This window comes from Penicillium chrysogenum (genome assembly GCF_028827035.1).
Source record: "Penicillium chrysogenum strain IBT 35668 chromosome Unknown utg000001l_segment0_segment0, whole genome shotgun sequence".
Lineage (NCBI taxonomy): Eukaryota > Fungi > Ascomycota > Eurotiomycetes > Eurotiales > Aspergillaceae > Penicillium > Penicillium chrysogenum.
The window spans coordinates 6,266,395-6,292,552 of NW_026622749.1; the positions used below are offsets into that span (position 1 = coordinate 6,266,395).

The following is a 26,158-nucleotide window of genomic DNA, read 5'->3' on the forward strand; positions in this document are numbered from 1 at the left end:
CCGTCAAATGAAAAAGAAGTTGATTGTGTGGACACGGGGTCCAAGCTCTCTTGGCGCTGTTCCTCGGGGCTTGGCTTGTCCTGATGTCTCGCCGATGACCAATAGCTCATCGTGACGGCAGCCGGGGAAGTCTGGGGTTTATGCCAGTCGGTCCACAGAATAAAGTGAGGTGTTGGTCCCGAGGTTGGTTTTGATATTTCCGATTCCGGTTTCCCCCATTGATTTCCCCGCATGTACCTGGGAAGGTTGGGCGGTAAAACCTCGGAATATTGCAACCGACCAGGAACACTAAACCCGAAAGGAGGCAAACCGGAGGCGCTATATATTTGCTGCTCTACAGGTGGGGGAGGCAAAGCCATCGAGCGGGACGCCACAGACAAAGCAATCCAGGCCTTTGTGGAACAAGTGAACTATATCAAATAGGGCCATTCGGTGAAACGATAACCTATACCGCATTACTTGAGAATATGCATCTCAGGAAAGACGGGAAGACATTCTCTTGAAAGCGCCACTTGCGTAGTCAGGCCAGGTGATCCAGGCCCGAAGAGTTCGAAGTGAAGATGGAACAAGCACTCAGCCGCAGTTTGTGACTGAAAGAGTAAGGGGGTGGGCCAAGCGGGTTGTCCGATTGGGGCGAAGTTGCAGGGGTGCAGCGACTCAGAGGGCTTTAAAGGAGGGGAGAATAAAAGAATGAACCAGTTAGGCGGGAGCTTTGTCTCCTTTCAAATCCAAATCCCCCCTACCTTTCGCCTTGGGTAGTAGCCCGAGACTTCCTAACCTTCCTAATCAGACGGATGTTGGGGGCCAATCCTAAAAGAAAGAATTAACTAGAAAGGGAAACTCGTAGGATCTCCGTTTCAAGTTCTAACATACGGAGACAATCTGAGAACCCGTGAAAATGATCCCGAAATTATTTCGATGTAAAAAGCCCTTCTTGCCGTTGCAATTGACGAGACGCCTGACCACCCTGTGCTTTCCCCCCCCGCTATTCTATATCTTCCAGCTCCATTATGGTGTTGGGGGCTAGCTTCAACGACTGCTCCCCACCTCCCCGTAAATGATTATATAGCTCCTCAGCTAATTCGGTGAGAGATTCTTGGCGGAGCCGCAACATGGAGGCCCACTCAAGAGTGCTAGAGTCGGGCACGTCCCTTGGGCCGACAAAGCTCGGGAAAAGAGACTTCACGATATTGATTAGCGAGCCAACTATGCATCTTGAAAATTGCGTGTTGGAACTGTCACCACGTTTATGTCGAAGCTCATCACCATATATTATAGTAGTGAAGGATAGAAGGTCTATGTTGGTTGAACAAGGGTGGAACTGAGGGCTGAGCTGAAAAGTCTCGGTCAAGAGCTCGACCGTGCTGATCGCACGGGTCCAAATCGATCCCCTATAAATCATGTTTGTCATTGAAGGAGGGGCAAATCGGGAAGCACAGAATAGCTTGATTTCGAATACGTCATCTGCCATGGTCGTCGGCGAATCGATCCGTGATATGTGCTACAGACACTATATCAGCCACATAGTGGTTTTAGCCCCGTTTCACTTGCGATTTCTAATATCTACCACAGCTCTGCAATTACTAAATAGTTAGTTATCAATTCCTTCGTCTAAGCGGACCCTAACTAACCGTTAAAGAAAAAGGTAGTGTAATGCCTAGAGAGGCCTGTAAAGACAGTTGATGCCTCTTTTCATAGCCGACAGGTAATTCAATGTCAGCGTCTTCATATATGAATCTGAACTCTCGCCTGGCGCATAGAATAACAGCTGCATATAATAATAAATGGGAAAATGGGCTCTCGTAATGGATTGAGAAGATATAGAAAATGTGATATATCAAAACTTGCTAGACACGGTTTCCGTCTTTGCGGGTTATGGAATTGCCCCCTTGAGAATTTAAGATAACCAGGATTCGGATGAACTCGATCATGACGGCTCCGGCGACTGACAACCGGAAGATAATACACGGGGCTTCTCTGGCATAGAATGGACTCATATTTGTAGGGGCAGCGATGCGCATCAATTGCCCCCGCTTATCCCAAGATATTATTACATGGTTGTTTGGCTTGACTAAATATTAAAAATGAAAAGAAGTCATGACAGAGAAAGATTTTGAAATTTCTGGTTTGATTGGAATGAAGGCTTTCGGTTCTCTTGGCTGGTCTTGTACTTCTGTATGTGTCCGATAGAGTTAAGGCATCATTTCTTCATCTTTCCAAGGTTGGAGATTTAACGGGAGCTAGTATCCTATGCTAGTCAGATAATTTGCCAACTGCCCAACAATGCTTGCAGCTTCTCTAGACTGCACTGTTTCAGGGTAATGTGCGACAATTATTGATTGCGATGATCTCACCACACAAACACCCTCTTTGCCCTAATATTTTCATGATTTAACGAGCCACCAGCTGTTGTCGCAATTGAAATGCCTTACCTTCTCAGCATATATGCTCTGGTCATCTGCTTTGGTGACCATAAGTCTTTCTCCTGCGACGTAGAGTCCACCAGAGTATAGAGGGATTGAATCCTCGAAGCCTCTCAACATATACTGGACTTCCTCTAATTGAACCTATTGAAAGGCGTTCCAGCCGCCTGCAACGTTCAGAGTAAGATAATCAAAAAACTTACGTTGAATCCTGCACTCGTTGCAAGTAGAGCATCGCCTCCTGCTGAGAATATAGCCGCTTTGTCGACTTTTTTAGATCCCACCAGGGTTTGATCGACCCATCCTATTATGGTAAGTTTAGCCTTGAGATGTCTGTTTGTGAAATCTGCATACCTTGCCAGCTCATCTTGGGTGGAAAATAGGAAGAATGGAGAAAAACGAGAGAAGGGAGGAGGTTTATGTCGGCCTTGAAGGGAGGACGGTGGATAAGGACGCTAAACCTAAAGGGGGAGGGCTAACCCGAAAAGGCAATTCACAGGTCTGTCGATCAGATAGTTAATTATCAAAGCCTTGGAAGTTCAAGCATAGACTTTACAAACGCATTAAGTGAAGATAACACAAGCTTACAGCCTAAAGAGGTCATTAGATTAGAGGATAAAGGTGCAGCCAGAAAGAGCGCTCATTTATCTATAATCGTTGCGTTCGAAACTTCAAAACTTAGGCCTAATGAGAGGCATTGCCTTGGGAACTTCCTCTAAGAAAAGATAAATCGACTTTTGATTCAATGCAGATGCTTTTCTAAGATAAAATCCTAAAACATACAATGAGCAAAAGAATCCAAGCAGTAGAAACTATATATTACTATTAGTTATTTAAAAAAGGTCTGATAAAGTAGACAAAAATCTCGAAATGACCAAGCAACCGTTCTTCCTTAATCCTGCTGCCCTGTTAAAAAGCAGAAGAAATTCCAAGCGGAGCATAGGCCAGACATTCAAAAGAAAGTACTCAAGGTACCATGATGTTTCTCTGATCCGCACCACAAGGACCAGAAAGACCAGGAACCGAGAGAGATCCGGATCTCAATTAAGAGATGGACCGGCGTCGAGGCTACTCAACTGATTTACAGGAGAGCCATGAGACCAACAACACCAGCGAGGAGGCCAGCAACGGGCTTGACGTTGGAGGCAGCACCGGTGAACTCGTTGGAGGAGGGGGAGACAGGCTCCTCAGGCTTGGAGGGAGTCTCGGGGGTCTCAGGGACGGAGGGGTTGACAGCGGGCTGGGTCTCCTTGGGGGCAGCGGGCTTGCTCTGAGCAGGCTTGGAAGCAGCGGGCGGGGAAGCAGCGGGCTTGGAGGCAGCGGGCTGGGAGGCAGCGGGCTGGGAGTGAGCGGGGACAGCGGGCTGAGAGTGGGCGGGGACAGCAGGCTGAGAGTGAGCGGGGACAGCAGGCTCAGAGTGGGCGGGGACAGCAGGCTGAGAGTGAGCGGGGACAGCGGGCTCAGAGTGGGCGGGGACAGCAGGCTGAGAGTGAGCGGGGACAGCGGGCTCAGAGTGGGCGGGGACAGCAGGCTGAGAGTGGGCGGGAACAGCGGGCTCAGAGTGAGCGGGGACAGCGGGCTCAGAGTGGGCGGGGACGGCAGGCTGAGAGTGGGCGGGAACAGCGGGCTCGGAGTGGGCGGGGACAGCAGGCTGAGAGTGAGCGGGGACAGCGGGCTCGGAGTGAGCGGGGACAGCAGGCTTGGTCTCAACAGGCTTAGGCTCAACAGGCTTGGTCTCGACGGGCTTAGGCTCAACAGGCTTGGTCTCGACAGGCTTGGGCTCAACGGGCTTCGAGTGGTGAGGCTTCTCGGGAATCACGACATCTCCGGTGGGCTTCAGGACAGGGGCGGTGGGGCCTGCGGTGGGGTGGGGGGCGGGCTGAGTAGCATTGTGGAAGGTCACAGGCTTCTCATTCTCGCACATGGTGCAGACGGTAGTCTTGGTGATGGTGATAGTGCTTGTTCCGGTGACGGGAACAGTCCAGGTCTTAGAGCCGGAGGTGACAGTAGACGAGGTGACTGGAGGTATCGTTAGCATGTGTGGTTCAAGAGACATGTTGTGGTAGAGATTAAGGGCTTACCAGGGCAGGTGGTGGTCACATAGGTGAGCGTCTTGGTGGTGCCAGGCTTCACGGGGACGTGAGGCTTAGTGGTGTGCTCGTGAACCGGGGTGGTCGAGGTGGTGCAAGGGGTGGTGCTGTTACTCTGGACCGGGGTGGTGGTGTGCACCGGGGTGGTCGAGGTGGTGCACGGGGTGGTGGTGTTGCTGTGCACCGGGGTAGTGGTGTCGCTGTGCACCGGGGTGGTCGTGGTGTGGTGGTGCACCGGGGTGGTGGTCGAGGTGGTGCACGGGGTTGTCCACGACTCAGTGGACTTGCTCCAGGAGTCGTGAGTCGACACATGCTCGGCCGGCTTGGACCAGCTCTCGCCCCAGCCCTCAGCGTGGGCAGGGGCAGCGACAGCGGCAGAGCTCTGAGCGGCGGGACGGACGAACTGCTCGCCACGAGCCTGCATGATACCGGCAAAGGCCGGGCTGGCAAGAGCCAGAATAGCAACGGAGTTGACCATTTCGAGAGATCAAAGTCTTAACAAACAAACTTGGAAAGATAACGAGTGAAGAGATGATGATAGAAAGCTTGAAAGATGGACAGATATGAGCGGTCTTATATGCCCTATTTGAGATGACTGGTTCCAAGTCATGACGGATATGGGTGCCACGGTCGTGTCCAGGACAGAAAGGTAGACCTGATTCGCAATGTGACCATATGGCCGAATGCAGGTAGTTGGATGGCTCAACCACAGATGGCAAAGGCACAGGTGCAAGGCCATTGGATAAAAAATTTGTGCAATGATACATTCATATGGCGAACTCAGATGCAAACGTGACAGGCTGGAGTATCATTGGGGTAAGAAGTACAGGGGAGCTCCATCTTCCTCCACTAGCCCTGGAGAGTAACCTAATGCGGAAGTATAAGAAGAGCTTGGCAATTTCCATAGTGTCAACAATCCGCAAAAGTGGTGGGTAAATTACTGGCGTGACTGCATAGTGCTTCATTTCGATGGAGAAAATCGCTTAATTATTGTTCAACAATATGTGTATTTTGGATTAAATGGTCAGCAAAAGGACCATTCTGAGTGTTCAGTGTTAGCAAAGTCGCAGCCATGACACCTCCGGACCCGGAGGCAATTGCTAATGCGATGGCCGGCCGATCATATTCGAACGGGACCGCAATTGACATGACAAGACTCCTGTGATTGGGGGTAGAAAACCCACGGAGATGTATGGCTTCGTGGTCAAAACGCGAAACCAGTGGATCAGAAGCAGCAAAAAATCCCCGCATACGAATAGGGCTGTTTCCTTCCAAGGTTGGGCCCCCTGGAATGTGGGAATGGCATCCGATTGAGTGTAGGGGCGTTCCATTGGTAGGTGCCACTTTGCAAGAATGTAGGTGAGAACCCAAAGTATTCTCGGAGCAAGACGATCCCAGTAGGCTCACAAGAATTTTTTTTAAAGGATTAATCCGGATATGGCCTATTGTAACATCGGCTGTAATCAATGACGGGGACATCTCAATATAGCACTGGGTTACGGAAAGCCCCACTGCGCGAAGTGGGTGTGCATTTTGCGGCAAACCAACAATCAGGTTCTTGCCAGAGATGGACAGCGGGGAAATCTTCAACCAATCCGAGGTGATCTGTGCATCCTGCACGCCCGTTGCCCTTTGGAACAGCAGGGAAGTCTAGATGTCATCCATGGATCCTGCCCAGGTGGTAGACGAGAGGTACAGCAGTGAGGTACAGCAGAGATTTTGGCCGCATGCGGCAAGCGTAAATGTAGTAACCTCGACATCGTCCAGCACAGTTCACAACTGCCTCTCGTTAGTAAAACCGAGGAACTGTGTCGAGGCACCTCATCCGTTTTCGGTCATAGATACGCATTTCCATTTTTGGGACAGCACGTGATATAGGGCTTAGGGCAGACGCGTGCACGGGCCGTCGCGCGTCGCGCGTCGCGCCTTCCTGTTTGGGTTCAATTAAGCCCCGGAGAACCTTGGAAAGAGCATTTGCTTTGTCCATCACCAGACTCGCCCACAATGCCTCACTCCGTATCACCTGGCTCTGCGCAGAATGACGATGAGATGCCGGATGCGCCTCCCGTCGAGACCTCGACTGAAACCAATGTCAGACTCGAGGATATGTTCAACGACGATGATGACGATGACGAAGAGTTCCCGGCTTCTGGAGATGTGAAGATGGAATCACCATCAAAGGAAGAGTGAGTGCGAACTTTGCATACAGTAAGACGGAAGTGCTGATAGAAAGTTCGCAACAGGCCTCCAGCACCCACGCCCGCGGGCGTGGATCCGGATATCATGCTCGCCTTCTATCAACGACTTTTCCCCTTCCGATACCTATTCCAATGGCTGAATCATGGAATTGTACCAACGAAAGACTTCGGAAACCGAGAATTTGCTTTGACACTGCAAAATGACGCCTACCTCCGATACCAATCATATCCGACTGCTGACCTGTAAGGCCCATTTCAACTTTTATTGTCAACCCCCGTTTGAGCTGACCCATATGTCCAGGTTCCGGAAAGACATACTTAAGATGAATCCTTCTCGTTTCGAAATCGGACCTGTCTACAGCACCAACCCACGCGATCGCAAAACGCTACGAGGCGGCCAAATGAAGCCAGTCTCTAAGGAGTTGGTTTTCGATATCGATTTGACTGATTATGATGACATCCGTACATGTTGTGTCAAAGCTAATATCTGCGCTAAGTGCTGGGCTTTTGTGACAATGTCCATCAAGGTTATCGACACTGCACTACGGGAGGACTTTGGGTTTGAACACATCCTCTGGGTTTACTCGGGTCGTCGTGGTGCTCACGCCTGGGTGTGCGATCCCCGTGCACGCAATCTACCGGATGAACGGCGCCGAGCCATTGCTGGTTATCTTGAGATCGTCCGCGGAGGGTCACAAAGCGGGAAGAAAGTCAACATTAAACGGCCACTACACCCCCATATTGTACGAAGTCTTGAGTTGCTCAAACACGACTTTGCCCGGACCACACTCGGTGACCAAGATACATTTGAATCCGCTGAGCAGGCAGAACGCCTTCTGTCCTTGTTGCCCGACAAGACATTGAACGAATCCCTACGGAGGAAATGGGACTCCTCTCCAGATCGTGCCAGCACCAGCAAATGGGCCGATATAGATTCACTCGCAAAGACGGGTAAGAGCAGCACGCTCAACCCGGCGACTCTCCGAGATGCGAAGCAAGATATTGTCTTGGAATATACCTACCCACGCCTGGATGCTGAGGTCAGCAAGAAGATGATTCACTTGCTCAAGAGTCCATTTGTTATTCACCCTGGCACTGGCCGGATTTGTGTTCCCATCGATCCTCGCAATGCCGAGAACTTCGATCCTCTCTCCGTCCCGACGGTAATGAGTCTGCTTGCTGAAATTGATGAATACGACGCGAAACACCCTGCCGGCACAGCAGAGGCAGATATCCCTGATGTTGAAGGCAGTGCGATGAATGGCTCTGACATTAAGGGTGGCCGTAAGGTGCAGGATTATGAAAAGACTAGCCTGAAGCCTTATATCGATTTCTTCCGTTCCTTCATCGCAGCTCTCATTAAGGAAGAGCGTGCTGGCAAGCGTGAACGCGACGACAATGGCCCTGCTGTCAAGGCCGATCCTATGGAATTTTAACCGCAGCATGTTCATGTTCCTTCCCTTTGCCTAGCTTTGCCTCACAGGATTACGACTTATGTTTTGTAGTATCATCGCTTTCATTTTGTACTTTATATCAAGGATTGCGTTTTCGAGGAGTTGGGGTATGTTGTGCATGGGACCGAGTCATTTGCCATCCATCAATCAGCCTGTTTCTACATTTATCAACTTGTCATTCGAATCTACCGATTGGATAAAGATAGTCACTCGGCTGCGGAACTTGTCAATTTACAAGAGCTAGGGGTATAGCCATGTAATAAGTGAAGTGATTGTATATTGGGAAATATTGGTACAAATAGAGTCGCACAAGTAGTTGCACTAAAGCTAACCATGACATGAAGGCACGAAGGTGGAATCTCCACATCAGGTAAACTTCTCATTATCAAAAGGCACCCCTGACAGGATTAAGAGGAAATGTGCCAAAGGTTAAATAGGGTAGTTAATTTAAGCACCAATGAATTTCTTGACGGCTAAAGGAGAAAAGTTTCGTCAGCAGGAGTCACAGAAACATTATATAGGAAGGGAAACATACTCTCCAACCAGCGCAGGTACTCCTTCTGCTCCTTAACGGAGATGTAGTCAGGAACCATGTTAGCGAACTCGGCGTTAAGGCCGCGGTCCTCGAGGTAGCGGTCCCAGAGAGCCTGGAGGTCCTCATCAAGGTTCTCGAAGGGGGGTCCGGCGTAGAGGCTCTGGCGAGTCCAGTCCTTCTCAGCAGTCAGGGACTGGGCGAGCTCAGCGTTGGCGAAGTGGGAGACCTCCTCAATCTGGAAGACACCGTCCTGGACAACGGTCTGGATCAGAAGGGCACCGTTGTTGGGCTTCTCAACGGTGATGGTAACGCGGGCAGGGAAGCTGGGCTCCGGCTGCTCGAGACCCTCGGCGGAGGCGTCATCGCGGGACTGGTTCTGGAAGTCCATCTCGTCGGTCAAGGAGGCATCGTCAAAGTCCTCCTGTTCGCTGATGTTCTGGATATCGGCGACGGTGAAGCTGACCCGGATGCTAAACAGTCATGTATTAGCATTGATCATCGATGTTGAATGAAAAGAAAAAGCGGAATGAGATCGTACTTCTCGGTGCCGAACTTCTTGGTGAGGATAACCTCCTGTTCACCAGCAACATCCTTCACCTGCCACTCGCCAACCTTAATAGTCTCCTCGATGGCTTCCAGTTGCTCCTCAAACTCAGGGATTTCGGAAGACTTCTCGTGTCTCAGCTCATCCTCGAGCTTGGCGAGAAGCTCGACGTCGACTGTTCAAAAAAAGAAAATCCAAAATCAGCGCAAGGCCACATATAGAGTCCGCCACCAGAGAAGATCGGATTTTGGCGGACTCCTTCAAATATCAGTCAATGCATCTTACCTTCCGATGAAGGAGCCTTGAAGATGCTAGAGGTCGAGAAGGCAGCGTAGGCGGGCTTAGTGGCCTGATTCCAGGATTGGAAGACAGCGGGCTTGGGGAGTGCTGGGCGAAGCGCCGAGGTGGCAATGGAGCGCGAGAAAGTGCGCGGGATAGAGCGGGTGATAGTGCGAAGAGAAAGCATTGTGAATGTGGATGGTCCAAAGTTGGTGAAGGTGAGAGCTCGGGGAAAATGTGAATGAGCTAAGATATTACGAGTGCCAAGACCGCTTCTGTTTTGGCGGACTTTGCGCCACGCAATTGGATTCTACGATGGGCAAAAAAAGAAAACACATTTAATTGCAATTGATCTCTATTGTAAATAGATGATACTAAGTAATTTTGAGGGATTGGAATTCACACTACGCCTCGCTCTACTATACGCGCATGAATGGCTGGTGAAGTCCTGGCGCATGAGAAACTACACATGTAGATGGACGACACAACCTCGTTGAATTGAAATGGTATATTCGAGAATATTCGGCCTGTACAGAATCTAGAGAAGAATCAATGTACCCATAATGCGCCAACCCAGTCTTTTTGGACACCAGACAAAAATGTATAGAAAAAAAGTAATCGTGAGATCATGACATGCTCTTCGGTGGGAAAGTAGACGTGAGTTTCTCTCCGTCTTTTGTAAACCGCATAAACTTGATGGCACTGAGACCCGACCAGTGTCCATTCCAGTTCTTCATCGCAGTCATTGCATATTGATCGCTTAGATCGGGCATCCATAGCCCGGTTGCGAACTCCCGATCCTCGGTTTGCACCCGCTGTTTCAAGGCCTCTTCGCGCTTGCTAGGAGGCCGTCCTTTCCGGCGCTCCGACTCGAGCTGTTTGATCTCCTCAGCATCACGGGCAATGTACCTGACCTGGGTTAGTCTTCGGGTATGGTGGTTGATCGTTGGTGGTACATACTTGGCGACGAACTCGGAAATCTCCTCGGTCGAGAGGGCCTCAGTACACTCTTGTATAGCCTCATGGATGTAATCAATCCGGTCCACTATTTAAGTCAGCCTGGTTGACCTTCAATTGAAATGTGCAACTGTCTCACAGTATGGCTGTCTTGCACGGTTTACAGTGGCGTTATGGCGGGACAATCGATCGTCGCGAGCACCGGCTTTGCGGAGTCGGTGGGCATCGCGACTATTCTCATGAAGCGCATTAGTGGAGCTGCGCTTCTTGGAAATCTGCTTGTGCACCTTTTCCAAAGTAACAGGCATGATTGCGGGCAGAGGACAAGAATTACTCCAAACACTCCGCCGTGGGTTTCGATGATAATTTTCGTGGATGCACCGGCATAATTAGGCGGTGGCTCCAAAATCACCGCCTTCCCCACTCGAGGAAAGCGCGTCTGCGCGTCGAGATAGGAGCATTCCAGGAGTTATTTACTCCCTCAATTCTTTTGACTAGGATTCGATTTGGACCTCGCATTGTATTCCATATTCATTAGTTTTCTGCTTGTGAAAATCCCAACCTATGTTATCATTTATTGCTTGAATACGAGGACCCGCCTGTCCCTCGAACGGTGTCCACCATGGGCATTAAAGGTATGTTGACTTGTGACTCTCTAAAGGGGGAGATAAATGGTGATTTTAACGCAAACAAACAGGACTGCACGGGCTTCTCAAGTCCATTCAGAAACCATGCCACATTAAGAATTTCAATGGGCAAACACTTGGAGTCGATGCATATGGATGGCTGCATCGAGGAACTGTTGCTTGTTCAGTTGATTTGGTCCTGGACAATCCTACTAGGAAGTATGTCATTTGGTCTTTTGGCCCACGGACTGTTGGCTGACAAGGCTATCTTATGGCAGACACATTGATTTCGTCCTCAACCGAGTCCGCATGCTTCTTTTCTTTGGAGTGAAACCCTACCTTGTCTTCGATGGCGACAATTTGCCCAGCAAGGCAGGCACCGAACAGGATCGCTACCGACGGCGCCAGGAAAGCAAGTCCCTTGGATTGGACCTACAGCGGAAAGGGAGAATGCCAGAAGCTTACCAGGAGTTCCAAAAGGCCGTCGATGTGACTCCCTACATGGCTCGCCAGTTGATTGAGGAACTGAAGCAAATGAATGTTCAGTATGTGGTGGCCCCGTACGAGGCAGATGCCCAGTTGGTGTACCTGGAGCAACAGGGAGACATTCAAGGAATCATATCTGAGGACTCGGATTTGCTTGTCTTTGGAGCAAAGCGGTTGATTTCCAAATTGGACCAGCACGGGGAATGCATCGAGATAAATCGCGCCAATTTTACTGCTTGCCGCGAAGTCAGTCTGGTAGGCTTCAGTGATCCAGACTTCCGAAACATGTGCATTTTGAGCGGTTGTGATTACTTGGCAAATATTCCTAAGCTGGGGCTGAAGACTGCCTACCGGATCATTCGCAAACATCGGAATGTTGAAAAAGCCCTGCGTATGCTCCAGTTCGAGGGCAACTTTCGAGTCCCGGCGGATTACCTGACCAACTTCAGACAGGCCGAGTTGACCTTCCTTTATCAACGGGTCTTCTGCCGCAAAGCTGGAAAGCTAGTGACTTTGACACCACCTGACAAGGATATCAATTTGGCCACGCTGCCGTTTATCGGCGCCGATATGGAGCCGGAAATTGCCATCGGAGTTTCTCGTGGCGATCTGGATCCAACCACCAAGGAACCAATCGCCCTGAAGCCACTATTCGCAAACAGATGGACCCTTGGCATTAATCGCCGCCAGACACTAGGTACTTCTTCCGAGTTGAAGCCAAAGAAGTCCATCAATTCGTTCTTCACTCCTAAGAGGACACCTCTAGCTGAGCTCGACCCTAACAGCCTAACTCCGTCTCCGAGCCAGCAGCGACTCCTTGAGCGAAATGCAAACAACAGCTGGCAGGCTAATACAGCGCCCTTCCGCTCCAACTCGGTCAGGTCCACGCCTCTCAGAGCATTCTCTGACCAAGGCCTCAGCCCTATGGTTCGGAGTGTGGAACGCTCGTCTTTTCTGGCGCAAAGTGCAAGACCGTCTTCATTGCAGTCTACAAAGAGACAGAGGCTCTGCTCTGAGACTGAAGGGGATTCTCTGCCAGCTTGTTCTCCTGCTCGCAGTCGGTTCTTTGCTCCTACTTCTGACCAAACTAGCCCTAGTGGCCAAAAGCTCTCCCGGTCAAAACGGTCACGCAAGTCGGTGATCGGTGTCTTCTCTGATGAAATCGCCGAAGACATAATGTCCAGCATCCCCGATCCCAGTACTACACCTGGGTCGGCTGAGTCTAAGCCGGAAACCTCCCTTGAAGTATCTGGCAAGCTCAGTGAAGTTGAAACCCCTTCCAAGCCTACTTCCAACAAAGTCCTAGTGACTGAGGACCTTGAAGTATCTCAGAATAACCCCAGAGATACCACACCGAATTCGCCCGGTTTCAGTCAGGCTCTTGACTACCATGTTGACCGGCAAAACTCGAATGTACTTTCCAGGTTTACTTTTCAAGCGGGGCAAAAGCCCGAAACAACCGCAGCTAGCTCCATCATGACTAAGATTCCTGCGATTCAGACTTCTCATAGACCTTCAACGCCCTCGACTCTCAGAAGCCCAGCTGCGATTGCACGAAGCAACGTTTTTCAGCGACGCCTCACACCGCTCCAGCGTATGGGGCAGTCCGCTCTCAGTCGATCTAACAGCATCAACATTCCTACTAAACTCCGAAATGCCGAACCTGCTGAGCCTCGGACTGAAGCCTCTTCTCCTGTCGTACATAAGGGGTCCTCTTTTGCAGGAACTCAAGGCAGCGAAGATCTCATTGTCCCAGACAGTGAGGATGAAGAGGACGAGGATGAGCCTAGCACACGGCCCTCAACCACTCTTGATCTGAAACGCTTTTCTTTTGGCGCAAATTAGGCTGCATATCTATTTGATTACGGAGCATTAGGACAGGAACATCGGGTCTTGGTATCCGGGGTAGCATTGGACCACTGGTTTGGTGGGTTCCACTTTGGCGCGTAACCTGTGGTGTTAATACTTTTTCTTAATTGGGGTTATTGTTTGACATAGCGTTGGTTAGGATTTGGGAATCATAGCATGAAAAGTCTGAAACATTGAAACGTGCCTGATCCGTAGATTGTACATCGAGGTCGTGTAAACGGCCCAATATCTAAGAGGCTGGGTGAATCGCGTGGCTTATCGCAGTGGGGCGAAGGTTATCGAGATCTGCACTAGTCCATATCGGGACTAATGCGGTCCAGACTTTCCCGTGTGAGGGGGCAGAATTACCCACGTAGAAGGCGGTCTGACATGGTTACCGGGGAAGCGGGATAGTAAACAAGAGCGGTTGGCCCAGCCTCCTAGATTTCGTATACTCTTGCCTCATCCCCAGCCTCCAGAGAGATTCGGAGAATCTGTCGATTAGCTTGACGTTGAGTTTTGTGCCAGCTGAAATCCCTTCTTTCTGTTCCATTCCTTCTACACATTCCCTGTCTTTCATATACTTCCCACCTGTACTACAGGCGTCAAGTCATCATATCTCTGACCCATCTGGATAATCCACTCTAGGTGCGAGCCGGATTCCACAATATCATCAAATATTTTGAATATCTTTCGAAATATTCCGAGTATTGAATACGTCCTGAACGATCCGGTCTTTATCCTACCATCCACATTCTTCATCTACATTCCATTCCAACGATCTCGATTTCGATTCACCCGTCGTCCCAATCACACGAACAAGCAACAAGTGCGCCACTGGTGTCCAATTGAGTTGTGTGATTGCATTCAGTTCAGGCAACTCCTTCTCGGAGACCGAGAAGCGAGTCAACAAAAAGTGCAGGAGTTCGACCCCGAGGTGGTCATAGTTGAACACAATGGCTGTTCCCTTTGCCCAAAGATGGGCCCGTAAGTGACCACATACCAGCGGAAATTATACAATGCCATTGTCGCTAATTCTTCATACAGGGTTCGTTCCAGTGGTCGGGTACCACCACGTGTTGATGATTATCGTAGCAGTTGCTATTATCCTATTATGTGAGTGCCTGTCTTTCTCATCACCCTCTCTCTTGGAATGTTACTAATATATTGCAGCACTTCTGTTGGCCGGCTGCTCTTCCTCATCCCCACAGATCCCTGACATCTTCCTTATCTCTCTATACTATGAAAGGTATAACCCCATTATGGATCTCGCACAAGTCCAACCAGATGTGGCGAGTCCGATCTCCCACATCGTCGGCGGCGCAGAGATGGAAGTCCGTGTGGGGTACTTTGGTATCTGTGTTCAGCCTGATAAAGGTTCTTTCATTTGCAACGCCAATGCGACGGCACTGGCTGAGATTGTCACTGTGGATCAAGATCCAATGAACCTGATCTGGGTTGCCTCCACGTTCAAAGACGCCGTGGTATTCCCGTATCTCCTGTGAGTAACCTTCCCTTTGTTATTTCTAGACAACGCTAACACTCGTACAGTATTGTTGCTGTCATTCTCGCATTCTTCTGTTTCATCCTTCTGGCGACATTCCCTGGCTGGCACGAGGAGCTCAACGAAGATGGATCCGATCATGAAGTCAAGCCTTTCCCCTCACGGGCCGTTTCCCAGGCTGCGCTAGCCCTCATTTTTGTCGCCTCGGTGTTCGTTCTCGTGTCCGTTCTCTGGCAGCACACAGCGTCGGTCGCTGCCAGCACAATAGCCCAAGACATGGGCAATGGAAGTGTAAAAAGTGGCGTCGGCGCTTCTGCAATGGTGCTTGGCTGGTTTGGCTTTGTCCTACTAGTTATAGTCACTGTTGGTTTGCTGTTTATGATCTTGAGTATACGTCTGATCACCAAAATGACCGACGACGAATAATCACAATTGATCCTCAATGCCGAAGCAACACTTGCCCTCTTTGCCCCTTTTTTTTTACGCGACTTGTTTACACCTACCTCTTCTTCGCCTACGACATACTTACCCTTATAACGGGACGACACAAATGGGAAATGAATAATATCTACGAGCACACGACACTGGCTCACAATTTCACGGAATGGATGGGAACGGAACACATGGCACTTGGGATATTTTGATTTCCCCGGGAATTTGGGACCTGGACAGTTGACTTTTACGAACACGTTTGAGGATATGGATTCTCGCATGCTTTCTATTCTTGGGATTTGACAAACATCATTGTTGTTTCATCTCGGAAATTCACATTTGGCGCACCTCTACCAATCTACCAGGATAGAATGAATGCATGCCATCGAGTCACATTTTGTACAGATCCTTTTTGCTGGCGTTGTTCCTTTTTTTTTTTTTTTTTTTTGATTTGAGTGGAATTCTGTTTTATGTTCAGCACATGGCGTTTGTTTGATCGAGTCATGTATACCATAGCCTCTTGTTTATTCCCATGCTTTGTTCCTCTTTTGCTTCACGCATAACTGCAAATACTAGTTAGTCCTTATGACACAAATGTCAAAAATGATATCAAAGTCAAGTCTTCATTACTCGCTCTCTTCCGTACATAACTTTTTAAGATCAAAAATCCGTTCAGCTTGTGCATGTTACCGAGTATAACTACATCTAGGTAGATAGCTATGTGCCTATATGATATCCAGGACAATCAATGGCTTTTAGAGATATTTTGACTTGATTTCGAATGCTAAGAACCTGGCTACTCTTATCTCCCTACCATCATGTACACAGGTACAGAGGCTTGGTCTGATTCTTTGCCTGTTAATGTATCAAGGTAAACCTCTCTCCCTCATGCCCAGGCAGCTTCTCCTGTGACGAGCCAGATCTACAAGCCAAAGCAAGAGAGTGCTTCAATTCAAGATACTAAAGACGGGGAAGAAAGAAAGAAAGAAAGAAAGAAAGAAAGAAAGAAAGATCTGGCGAGCTCACTGAGAGCTTAATCAAACCGAGATAATGCAAGCGGTGCAAAACCCGACTCTTCTCGGTTAGCGAGGCAAACAAAGAGCATACTAATCATAACAGATCTGACATCTCCTCCTCAACTTGTTTTTGGCGTTTATTCTCTGCGATCCATCGAAATCATTCTACCCTGATTGCACCATCTCATGAACCTTAGCACGCATGTTGTTGTCCTAGATCATCTTAAGACCAAGGAGCCATAGCTGCGCTAGGTGAAGATTGTCGGGTAGAATGTCCGGCGGCAGTGTCATGCGATAGCGTGGATGCTATGGGGACCGAATATGATGCGTCTGTGATCTCGCTCCAGTTGCCTGGGAGCTAAGCTTATAACTCGACATGATACTACAGATTGACCAGAACCATCAACGTAAGGATCGGGATTTCGGATGTGAACGTTGGATAGCTTCCGCTCGAAGGGTCTCAGTTTAGACAGTAGCTCATTGGCACGATTTTTCAAGCCTTGGACGTTCATAGGGATTGCCCTTCTGGGTGATATTGGAGGACGGCATCGTTGTGAGATATGCCTGGTGGTTGTTTGTATCACTCTAAGCTGATAATTCACTCGTCTCCAGGTGCACACGCCTCTCTTTAAGCTGCATTGTGTACATATGGAGCCACTTTTCTATAGTCTTAGGGTTAGCCTCTTCATGGTAGGCAAGAAGGTTATTAAGATATCAGAGATCACTTACCGCTTTAACTAGCTATAGCTTCTCTGTCAGATTCACTGGTTCTGGAAGGTTTGTTGAGATAGACAGAAAAGACAGGAGCGAGAGTAGTGGGAGGAGCTTCCTTAATTATATAGGTTGTATCCAACCAAGTGCACCTCGATCCGAATGCATGCTGCGTTGTCTGGCCCACGGAAGGTGTCAAATGATACAAATGCAGACAAAAGGTCGATCCGGGGACGCAGATGACAGAGAGGTAGCGAGGTTGATCGTCGCGATGTGATCGGTGTATGCCACTGGCGTCAAGTTGCCTGGCGCAGCCTCAATCATGTGACGGATCTTGCGAACGACCCATACTGTGCAACAGACTTCGAGCTCCGTCGCCCAGTAGTGCTTCTCGGCTGGCGGACACAGTACGGTCAATTTTCATCAACTCCGAAGAAGGACGAGCGTGGAGCTGGGTCGATTCCATGTTGATATCGAGCATCGGTAGTTCCTGTCGACTTGCTCGAATTCATAGCTGACAGTCTTCACAAAAGAACTCTTCTTAGTCCCATCGGGAGGCAGGTATTGGATTAGGCAGACCCTATCGAGCGACAACAATACCTCGCTCTTCACTAGCTGCTTGCTGGGATCTAGAGGACTTTGGGGACTTGGACTTGGGCCAGAACCAAACGAACTTTTGGACTACTTCTGGTCGTGTCCCTTTAGCATGGTCGACACAGCGCCCAGAAACACTCTTCGCACTTGATCCAGCGTACAGTGCACTGGAAACCTCATAGTCCTGATCAGTGGTAGAGACCAGATGGTCATCTGGCACCTGAAGCTGTTGATCATTGGTCTGTGTGAAGCAGATCAGGTAGACGCCAGGAGAGCCATAATGTATTCATGCGTCAGAGTAGAACATCTAAGTTCCCCTTGTTGATTCATGGATGTAGAGGGAGCCGAGTTTCCATTTCCCGGAGCATGCAAAGCAAGAGATGATCTCGCTGAAGATGTCAAGAATCTTCTCATCCACCGCAAGCTGAGCATCAGAAACATCCTTAGAGGTCATTAGCCCGTCCGGTTTCCATGGTGAAACTCATAGAGAAAAATGCAGCTTTCCAAATCGTCATTTCCAACCAGTTTCCAGCCGTTCAATCACTTCAATGCTTCATCTGTTCGAAGTTCCATATTCGACAATGCCTTCGTCAATGCGTCTGCCGGCCTCGGGGGTTATCGTCCTCATTCATTGTCATCCAGGCAGATCTGGATCAGCTTCTCTAGCGTTACTCGCCAGGATTGACGATGGGTATTTGCGGGCAACGAAATCCATAAATTTATAGACGAAAGATTGGGGTCGTCATTTTCAGCTCTTCAGATCCATCCTGAAATATGCGGGGTTGGATTTGAGTCGTCCGTGGCATTTATCTGAGATGGTATATGTATCAAGCCTCTGCAGTAGTCTCAAGTCAGTCCTCTATCCACACCTAAACATGGCTCAGAAGCTGCTCGGTTGCTCATTTACCATGGTTTTGGACATTGTAAGGTGTTATCAATGGCAAGGCTGACTGCAAGAAAGTGGGCCAAAGACTTGTTCTCATCAATGTGTCCCGCAAGTTGAATGGGGCGCTCGTTGCTGTCCTCGTCCACTGAGGAACTCTGTCACACTGACACATCGACATATGTGGGGAGTGAATGCATAGAGCAAGAAAGGGAAAGAATGTTTCATGAGATTCGTAGAGAGGAGATGAAGGAGAGAGGGTCAATTTTCCATGGAAGCAAGTCTCTTTATGTACTGGCTTGAAATGAAGGCCTGATATGTAAGGTGACAATGAATGCAAAGCAAACATTACCAACTATAGCTACATCAGTGCTCCTGGGATCAGCACACTTTGCACTTCCGTACATCATTCGCATAAGAAATCTGGTTAGAGCTATGCATATATCTATGTGCCGGACATAATATGTAGCGTGGTTAGAGTTCATTTCCAGATGACTCCTGATTGCAACACTGGGCTAAATTCTGAGTAGAGCGTGAATATCCACTACAAGATGTTCGTTAGATGGTCCTATATGACCAATAAGCGTGGATAAAAAAGGTGAGGCTCCGTGCGCCAATCCATTGATGCAAGCCGAACTTGGACATGATAAAATCTCGTAAAGTTACAGATGCTGGAGGCCAGCCCATAGATAAGCCTTCCGAATCCGTGGCTTTGGTGATTCCGAATACAGGTTGAATATCAATAATCCATGGAGTAACCCCCTCTGCCTGAACCTCCACCATTGTGGCCATTCTTGCCGTCATACTGCCCATCGTATCCATTGCTATGGTCATCCAGCGACCTGTACTGATAGTATTCACCTCGACCACGACCTCGGCCACGGCCTCGGTTGTTGTTACCGCGTCCGCGTCCGCTACCTCGGCCACGACCACGATGAGCTCCCCTTCCCCGTGGACTATCATCATATTGACGACGTCCTTCACCGCCACCGCGCTGAGAGGATTGGTAGTTGCCGCGGCCAGGAGATGGGGCATCGGCGTTTGAGCCGGGTGGCCAGACGATATTCTCATCCTCCTGCTGGAAGCGTCTCTTTTGACTCCTGTTCAAGGGTCGCTCTCCTTGACGGTGTTCTCCGCTGTCTTCAACTCGCAGGACAACTTTCTCGCCGACCACAGTGTCAAAGGTCATGGCCCTGTCAGCCGGAATGGGATGCCAGTTTTGGATCTGCCCTGCATCAATCAGACGAGCACCTTTGCGCACAGCCAGTACTACAATTGGCAGTGGGTTCTCAGTGTAATATGCTTCCGTGGCTGGGATAGGCGCCACACGGGCTGCCCATATCTTGTTGTCCAGGGTTCCAGTTCCGGTAACCTGCCACTTTAGTTTCTTGCCCAGGCCTCCAACCTTGTCCAGGACTGAACGGGGTGCTGGGCGTGGGGTGATTAGAATGCTGTTAGCCATGTACTTCAGGTCATTTGATTCAGCAAGCCCTGGGGGAAGCATCGGAGCCAGCAAATTCTGCATCATGTCGTTTGAAACCTGCGGAGAAACCAGGTATCCAGTGTAGAAGACGACGCGCTTGATGTACATGCGTCCACAGTGGCTCTTGGTTAAGTTCAAGGCAGGGTTTCGCAGTGCGAGGTTATGGGCATTGACCATACGCTGCACCTCGGCAGTCTCAGTTACTGGGTCAAGATATGTGCAGCCCTCAGTTACCTGGATGACTTCAGCAAGGATGGGCATCCGTGCGGTAGAGGTTCCACTTTGAAGGTCTCTGTTCACATTCTCGAAGAAGTCTCGGAACCCTTTCAAACTAGCAGAAGGTCAATACCTGGTATGCTCAAATTTAGCAAATCGGTTTCCAAAGGACTTACTGTCTCACACGATCCTCGTAAACGCGAATTTCAGCAGCCTGCTCGTAAGTGAAAACAAGGTCCTCAAGGAAGTTCTGTTTGAAGTTCATTGTGGACGCGAACCGTTGGCCGTTCGGACCAACTTCGGGCTTGAGACCAATAAGGTCAAACTCAAGATTTTGACTAGCGGCCATGCGCTTGATAATCTCTGCAAAGCCGGCCTCACTTCGACCGGTCAGCAACACCGTGAGCGCATCTTTCTGCTCCATGCTATTCCTAACTAGACCAAGCTTTGAAAGAAGTCAGCTGAAACTCCCGGAATATATAATATGCGATAGAAGGCACACAATTTGCTCATTCCACCAGCCTTCCCATTTGCGAGGCTCTTCTATCTCCATGCCTTTTCCTGTGGCGGAGAGAATGTTGGGGTCATGCCACCATCCTCCAGTTGCGAAACAGTCGTTCGTTTGAAGGAAGCCGATTGAGGAGCCATGCCATAATTGTGGGTTTGGTAGGGGACTTAGGAATACTGGAAGCGCGGAGGTTAGTGAGTGTCGGACCATCGTAGGTTGGATATGCTCACAGGTGTTGTCGAAATCGTAGACGTGAATTGCGCGGATTGAAGAAACAGCTGAAAACGGAAAAAAGTGGTCAGAATCATGGCAGAGGAATAGACAGCAATGAGATCCAACCTGGCAACTCCTTGTTCACTACTGACCAGCGCCGTAGTGAGGTGATGGTATGCGGGCGAATCCCGCCTGCGCTGTAAGACATATTGGGAGAACCGAGGCGTGCAAGTTTCTCTGAAACGACTGCCTTAGCAGACCGCATTCTATCAGGTAAAAGAGAGATATGATGCTAGCGCATGACTGGGAAAGAAAGAGAGTTGGAAGTCGCAAAGCAGGGTGACAGCTCTCCCGAGAAATTGGTTTTGCCGCCCGAACGCGATAAACGTGACAAATGTGACTGACTGGGAACTAAACTCCTGCAACCCACCCCTGGCATGTCGCCTGTATGGATGATGTCGAATTGCGACAGGAAATCCTCCAGCGGACTCTTAAAGAGGTAGCTGATGAGGAGAAAGAGGCGGCAAATCCTTGTGTTATTTGCTTAGACACTATCGCCGAGCCGTGTGTGGCACAGCCATGCCACCATACGAACTTCGACTTCCTCTGCCTTGTCAGTTGGATTGAGCAGCAACCGAAATGTCCACTATGTCAGTATCCACTAGACACATACTTCTGACTAGATCTGGCTGACAAGACAATAGGTAAAATCGAGTTGACAGCGGTGCAATATGATCTCAACGCCACACAAGGCCCGAAGCTATACAAGCTCCCGCCCCCGAGCGCAGCAATTCCCGCAGCTCCAGCCTCTGCTCGATTGCGCCCCGGTAATCGTTACGGCCCACGAGGGCGACGTCCTCCACCCTTGCCGCCACCACAGCCAGACGACCCGCTCGAGCGCCGGCGCAATGTCTATCGCAACCAAACATACTCGATGCGAGTCGGATCCAATCGGTTATCTCAGTACCGAGAACTGACACCAGAGCTCTTTGCTCGTGACGAGGGGCTCGTCTCGCGCGCTCGGAAGTGGATCCGCCGTGAACTACGAGTCTTCTCTTTCCTGAACCCGGAACCGGAGGACATAGAGCGGACATCTCACCAGGTCTCGCGCCCTGGGCCCCAACGGCTGGAGAATCGCAGGGCAAACAATGCCGAGTTTCTGCTGGAATATGTCATTGCCATCTTGCGCACTGTTGATCTCAAAGGCAGTGCTGGGCAGGCGGAGGATCTGTTGCGTGATTTCATCGGACGCGAGAATGCGTGTCTGTTCCTCCATGAGTTACAGGCGTGGTTGAGGAGTCCTTATAATTCTTTGGAGGACTGGGACCGTCATGTGCAGTACTCGAATACTCCGCGGAGTACATCCCACGGAAGCTATAGGGACTCTGATGACTTGGGTCGTAGATCTACTCCTGTACACACTCGCGGTAGACCACAGAGGTCCCGAAGACCATACAGGTCCAGGTCTCAGGAGAACATTGATCGCTCCAGGCGGCTGCAACAAGCTCAACAGCGATATAATCCATATTAGATATCCGCTTGGCATACAGGTGTTACATCTACAGCTTTAATGATTGTATAGGGAGACAATCAATCTCTGGTAATCGCATGTTATAATTTATAGATTATAAGATTTGGAGTCGTGGTTGCATTTGGGAAGAATATTTTCCTCTTTCCAATCTCTCTTTCGCTGTGCTCAAGTTCGAAGTCTGAAGTACTGTAGATCCGCACGCCGTGCCTTTATGCAGGCCAACAGGCAGAAAAGAAAAAGACTAGCCCCAATCTAGTTAGACAAACACGCTAGTCCAGTCCTATCACGGTTAAATTAAGTCTGGTTCCACCAATCTTCTTCCCCGATATATCTTTATAGAGTACCTAGGTAGGTACCTACAGGTAGGTAGCTATTTCCAGCGTTTGATAGCTCGGTCTTGAATGTCGGGCAGGTCGCTGAGCTCCTCAGAGATTGTAATGCGTGTGGCAGCAGCAACGTCTTCAGTTTTGTCCGTCAGGGCGGCCTCTCGAAGTTGGAGTTGGCGGTAAGTAGACATACGTTCGTGTAGCCGCTTTAAATCGTCGATGTCTGGCTCTATGCGGTCCAGGTTTTCCATGATGCTTTTATAGGCGCCTACGAATTCGCGGAGTGTTTTTTCCTCGCTGCCGGCTTGGTGAAGTTGGCTTGGCGCTGCCGCTCGGTCATCCTGGCTTTGTGGTGTAGGAATTACCTCGAGGCGAGCAGGCAAGCAGGCGTGGGAGTGGAGATGGGCAGGCTCATGCACTCTTCTCTATGACCTCTTGATCCCAACGAAGGCACTAGTGGTTGAGCCATCTCCTCCCATCTTCCCACAAAAAAAGCCATCTACTTTCGCATTGAAGGGAACTCCTGGCTTGGATTCTGCTTCGAGAACTTCTGGCGTTGGCGGCCCCTCTGCTACCCCAAGGTTCTGGCTTGGTGGCTGGGATTAAAATTTGGGAACACAGCCCTAAATTGTCAGCCATATTCTTCTCAGGTCGCTTCTTCGAAAGCCTCGTCCAAGCCGGGGGCCGCCGGGGCCGGGGCCTTGTTGGAAAGTTAAACATACTTTAGGGAGCGTAAACCCGCCGTTTTAGTACAGGATTAGGTACTGCTGGTACTTGTCACGCTAGAGAAATGCCAGTTCGAGGGAGAATAGTTGCTTTAGCTTCTCGTCTAGGATGCCAGGTGCCGGTGCGAAGAATCTCATTGAGATGTCACCGCCATCGAAGTTCCGATGGGTCACAGAGCAGGAGACTCGTGGATAGTCTCAACAGCTGGTTCATTGACATAGCCAGCAGGAGTCTCAAGGATAGACTCAGCTGCTGGTTCATCGACCTTATCTGAGCTTCTGGGGGCGCTGTGAGTGGATCTGACCATTCTGTGTACACTGTAAGGCGAGGTGTGATGAGAGACGTGGCCAGTGGTGGACGTGGAAGTTGTAGGAGTGCCATTTCTTTCCAATCAGATCCGTTGCTTTGGAATTCCGGGCCGATGTGGCAAAGCACACTATCGTGGCTCAGCTAGCTCTCGTTTGGCATCAAAAAGCAAGGCTGACTCGATGGGTAGGATTGTCACCGGAAGTCTTCATGGTTTCGGGGTGGTACCTGCCACCGCTGCTGGATTTGTTATCTCCATGTGCTTTAATCCAATCCCCAACCGTGTTTTGGCTCCGAGGAGTTTATTCGAAACCTTTTGGGATTTGAGATCATAACATCGGGTCGGTTTCAGCAGGGCTAGGTGGAGTCAATTTCACTGTCGCAGTTGCCCGATTGATGAAATGCTCCATCGCTTCGTGGACTCGTGTCTTAGCTACCACTCGACGTAGGCGACATTGGTCCCCCGGCTTGGCTATTATGGTCTGTTAGCGCATAATAGCACGACGAGGATATGGGCTGGGATTACCACTGTTCCAACGCATTTGTTTCTTTGGATTCCGGAGAATTGGTGCTTCAGCAAAGCCCTTCTGTTGACTTGCTTACTATGGTAGCCACCTCCGCGTGAAGCAACGGCATAAGCGAAAAAAGCGGCCTCGTGCACCTTATCGTGTTCAATGGCAAGGTCAGTTCTGCTTGTCGTGCTAGGGGACTGGAACTGCTTCAGGAAGATAGCGTTCTTCTATGTGCTGATGAAGCCTTCTTAACAACGCATCTTCTGCATATCCCGCAGAGGTTGTGCGATCTTGCGCCGAAGGTTGCTTTGACTGGCCAAAATGCCGATGTGGCTAACGAAGCAAGTGGATCAGTACTTCCCAAAGCCCTCGTTAATTCCCCGGTCGACCTGTTATAGTTTTGAAGGTAGCCATCCAGGTTTTATCATCAACGCCATTGGGTATAGGAACTCGCGGCCCTTGAGTTGTATCAGTGTGAGGATGGCCGAGGCATACAACTGACGAGCAGTCGAGCAAATTTAAACTTACCCAGGCTGATTGGAGTCACGAGTCAATACATCTTCCTGCCGAAGTCTCAGATGCATTAGACAGTCGAGGACGAATGTAAATAGTAAAAGTATTAGGGTACAGCTTCACGGGATTGACGTAGGATCAGGTCCTACAGACACGTCCTTTGGGAGCTCTTGGACGTATATGAGGATAAACAAACAGCCTCTCATACGACCGACCAATGCGAGCGTTCTAGGAGCTGGCGGGCGTTTTTGTCTCCTTCAATTCCGATCGAGGATCCCATTCGGGGAACCTCATGCTCTTTGATGTTGTGTGTGAACGCAATGCCGCCTCCATTCTGGGATAACATGGCGCCGGGTAAAAATTCGATGTCAAAGCTGTCCGCTTGTATGTGTGGCAAGAGTCGAGACATGACTTGAAGTCGCAGCTCAAACCAGTTTGTATATATCAAAGGGCAAAGCGTCCAACGAAGCGTTCGGCACTGTCGGCTTTTGTTCCGCCATCCCCGCCGAGTAAAAGACGATCGGCCTCTTCACATCAGGCGCTGCCGGATAGCAACCTTCAATTCTACCACCGCTTTAAGGGCAACGTGACACTGCGAGATACCATAGTAACGTCTGTGTCTTGCTATACCCTGTTCCAACCGAGTTAATGTCGGCGAAGCGAATGTTCACCCCATCCGTTCTGAAGACCGCTCCTGAGGACTTGGACAGCCTGTTCGAACTGCCCTTGAAACCAAATTGAACCATTGATATAATCGGTCAATGCAGATAATCTTCTGAATTGCGGAGGTTCGCCATTCAGCCTGGCTATAGTCGACAGTCCTCGAACTCCAGCCAGCAGGGAGTGTCATGGGTTCTCCTGGGCTTTCTCCCATTGGAGGACTTTCTGCAAGACCACCTTTGGCCACTTTCAGAGAATTAGCCAGCCCGGTCTTCGATCTTCAAATGGGTTCATCACTTACCTGACTCTATCATCTTAGGCCATACGCCGCGATCAGTGTGAAGACGATTTTGATCATGCACTCAGCGACGTACGTTTCTCCGTCATTTTGTCCTGGAAATTGCCACACACAACCCAGCACGCTTTGAATCCGTAGACTTCGTCTCTGGTGTTGGTCTTCACTGTGAAGCGCCATTGGCCTGGCAGGATTTTAGCCTTTATGGAGTGATCTGCATGAGGAGGGGACTCTTCTCCTCCTGTGCTTAGATCCTATATATAGATGTAGCAGGCGTTTCAGAGGCAAC

The 26,158-nt window shown here is 49.7% G+C and overlaps 12 protein-coding genes across 12 annotated transcripts; 4 read left to right on the plus strand and 8 right to left on the minus strand.

The window, feature by feature from the left end:
• Positions 1–2,240: 2,240 nt before the first annotated feature.
• N7489_002490 (profilin) lies at positions 2,241–2,725 on the minus strand (the record flags this gene model as incomplete). Its single annotated transcript, XM_056708245.1, has 3 exons — positions 2,241–2,375; positions 2,433–2,567; positions 2,627–2,725. Coding segments are annotated over 3 exons (369 nt in total), but the record flags the coding sequence as incomplete, so codon positions are not given.
• A 779-nt stretch (positions 2,726–3,504) lies between these two features.
• On the minus strand, positions 3,505–4,991 carry cspA (putative cell surface protein; the record flags this gene model as incomplete). The annotated part of the gene is made up of 2 exons (XM_056708246.1): positions 3,505–4,442; positions 4,505–4,991. 2 exons carry the CDS (start codon positions 4,989–4,991, stop codon positions 3,505–3,507), a joined length of 1,425 nt encoding a protein of 474 aa, XP_056572548.1.
• Positions 4,992–6,517: 1,526 nt separating this feature from the next.
• Positions 6,518–8,147, plus strand: N7489_002492 (DNA primase subunit PRI1; the record flags this gene model as incomplete). Its single annotated transcript, XM_056708247.1, has 3 exons — positions 6,518–6,699; positions 6,757–6,954; positions 7,013–8,147. 3 exons carry the CDS (start codon positions 6,518–6,520, stop codon positions 8,145–8,147), a joined length of 1,515 nt encoding a protein of 504 aa, XP_056572549.1.
• A 465-nt stretch (positions 8,148–8,612) lies between these two features.
• On the minus strand, positions 8,613–9,710 carry N7489_002493 (MAM33 family protein; the record flags this gene model as incomplete). The annotated part of the gene is made up of 4 exons (XM_056708248.1): positions 8,613–8,638; positions 8,701–9,170; positions 9,239–9,419; positions 9,530–9,710. 4 exons carry the CDS (start codon positions 9,708–9,710, stop codon positions 8,613–8,615), a joined length of 858 nt encoding a protein of 285 aa, XP_056572550.1.
• Positions 9,711–10,149: 439 nt separating this feature from the next.
• N7489_002494 (translation machinery-associated protein 16) lies at positions 10,150–10,788 on the minus strand (the record flags this gene model as incomplete). The annotated part of the gene is made up of 3 exons (XM_056708249.1): positions 10,150–10,432; positions 10,484–10,568; positions 10,620–10,788. The coding sequence occupies 3 exons, from the start codon at positions 10,786–10,788 to the stop codon at positions 10,150–10,152; spliced, it is 537 nt and encodes a 178-aa protein (XP_056572551.1).
• A 314-nt stretch (positions 10,789–11,102) lies between these two features.
• On the plus strand, positions 11,103–13,437 carry N7489_002495 (putative exonuclease; the record flags this gene model as incomplete). Its single annotated transcript, XM_056708250.1, has 3 exons — positions 11,103–11,115; positions 11,178–11,325; positions 11,385–13,437. 3 exons carry the CDS (start codon positions 11,103–11,105, stop codon positions 13,435–13,437), a joined length of 2,214 nt encoding a protein of 737 aa, XP_056572552.1.
• Positions 13,438–14,396: 959 nt separating this feature from the next.
• N7489_002496 (Fig1 domain-containing protein) lies at positions 14,397–15,370 on the plus strand (the record flags this gene model as incomplete). Its single annotated transcript, XM_056708251.1, has 4 exons — positions 14,397–14,427; positions 14,488–14,556; positions 14,614–14,941; positions 14,992–15,370. 4 exons carry the CDS (start codon positions 14,397–14,399, stop codon positions 15,368–15,370), a joined length of 807 nt encoding a protein of 268 aa, XP_056572553.1.
• A 1,928-nt stretch (positions 15,371–17,298) lies between these two features.
• Positions 17,299–17,569, minus strand: N7489_002497 (uncharacterized protein; the record flags this gene model as incomplete). The annotated part of the gene is given in 2 exon segments (XM_056708252.1): positions 17,299–17,453; positions 17,467–17,569. The coding sequence occupies 2 exon segments, from the start codon at positions 17,567–17,569 to the stop codon at positions 17,299–17,301; spliced, it is 258 nt and encodes an 85-aa protein (XP_056572554.1).
• A 1,750-nt stretch (positions 17,570–19,319) lies between these two features.
• On the minus strand, positions 19,320–21,265 carry N7489_002498 (rRNA 2'-O-methyltransferase fibrillarin-like protein; the record flags this gene model as incomplete). The annotated part of the gene is made up of 4 exons (XM_056708253.1): positions 19,320–20,394; positions 20,456–20,724; positions 20,782–21,065; positions 21,127–21,265. 4 exons carry the CDS (start codon positions 21,263–21,265, stop codon positions 19,320–19,322), a joined length of 1,767 nt encoding a protein of 588 aa, XP_056572555.1.
• A 183-nt stretch (positions 21,266–21,448) lies between these two features.
• On the plus strand, positions 21,449–22,531 carry N7489_002499 (RING finger domain protein; the record flags this gene model as incomplete). Its single annotated transcript, XM_056708254.1, has 2 exons — positions 21,449–21,650; positions 21,705–22,531. 2 exons carry the CDS (start codon positions 21,449–21,451, stop codon positions 22,529–22,531), a joined length of 1,029 nt encoding a protein of 342 aa, XP_056572556.1.
• A 1,221-nt stretch (positions 22,532–23,752) lies between these two features.
• N7489_002500 (uncharacterized protein) lies at positions 23,753–23,964 on the minus strand (the record flags this gene model as incomplete). The annotated part of the gene is given in 2 exon segments (XM_056708255.1): positions 23,753–23,870; positions 23,888–23,964. 2 exon segments carry the CDS (start codon positions 23,962–23,964, stop codon positions 23,753–23,755), a joined length of 195 nt encoding a protein of 64 aa, XP_056572557.1.
• A 1,152-nt stretch (positions 23,965–25,116) lies between these two features.
• On the minus strand, positions 25,117–25,323 carry N7489_002501 (uncharacterized protein; the record flags this gene model as incomplete). Its single annotated transcript, XM_056708256.1, has 1 exon — positions 25,117–25,323. The coding sequence occupies one exon, from the start codon at positions 25,321–25,323 to the stop codon at positions 25,117–25,119; it is 207 nt and encodes a 68-aa protein (XP_056572558.1).
• Between the last annotated feature and the right edge of the window lie 835 nt (positions 25,324–26,158).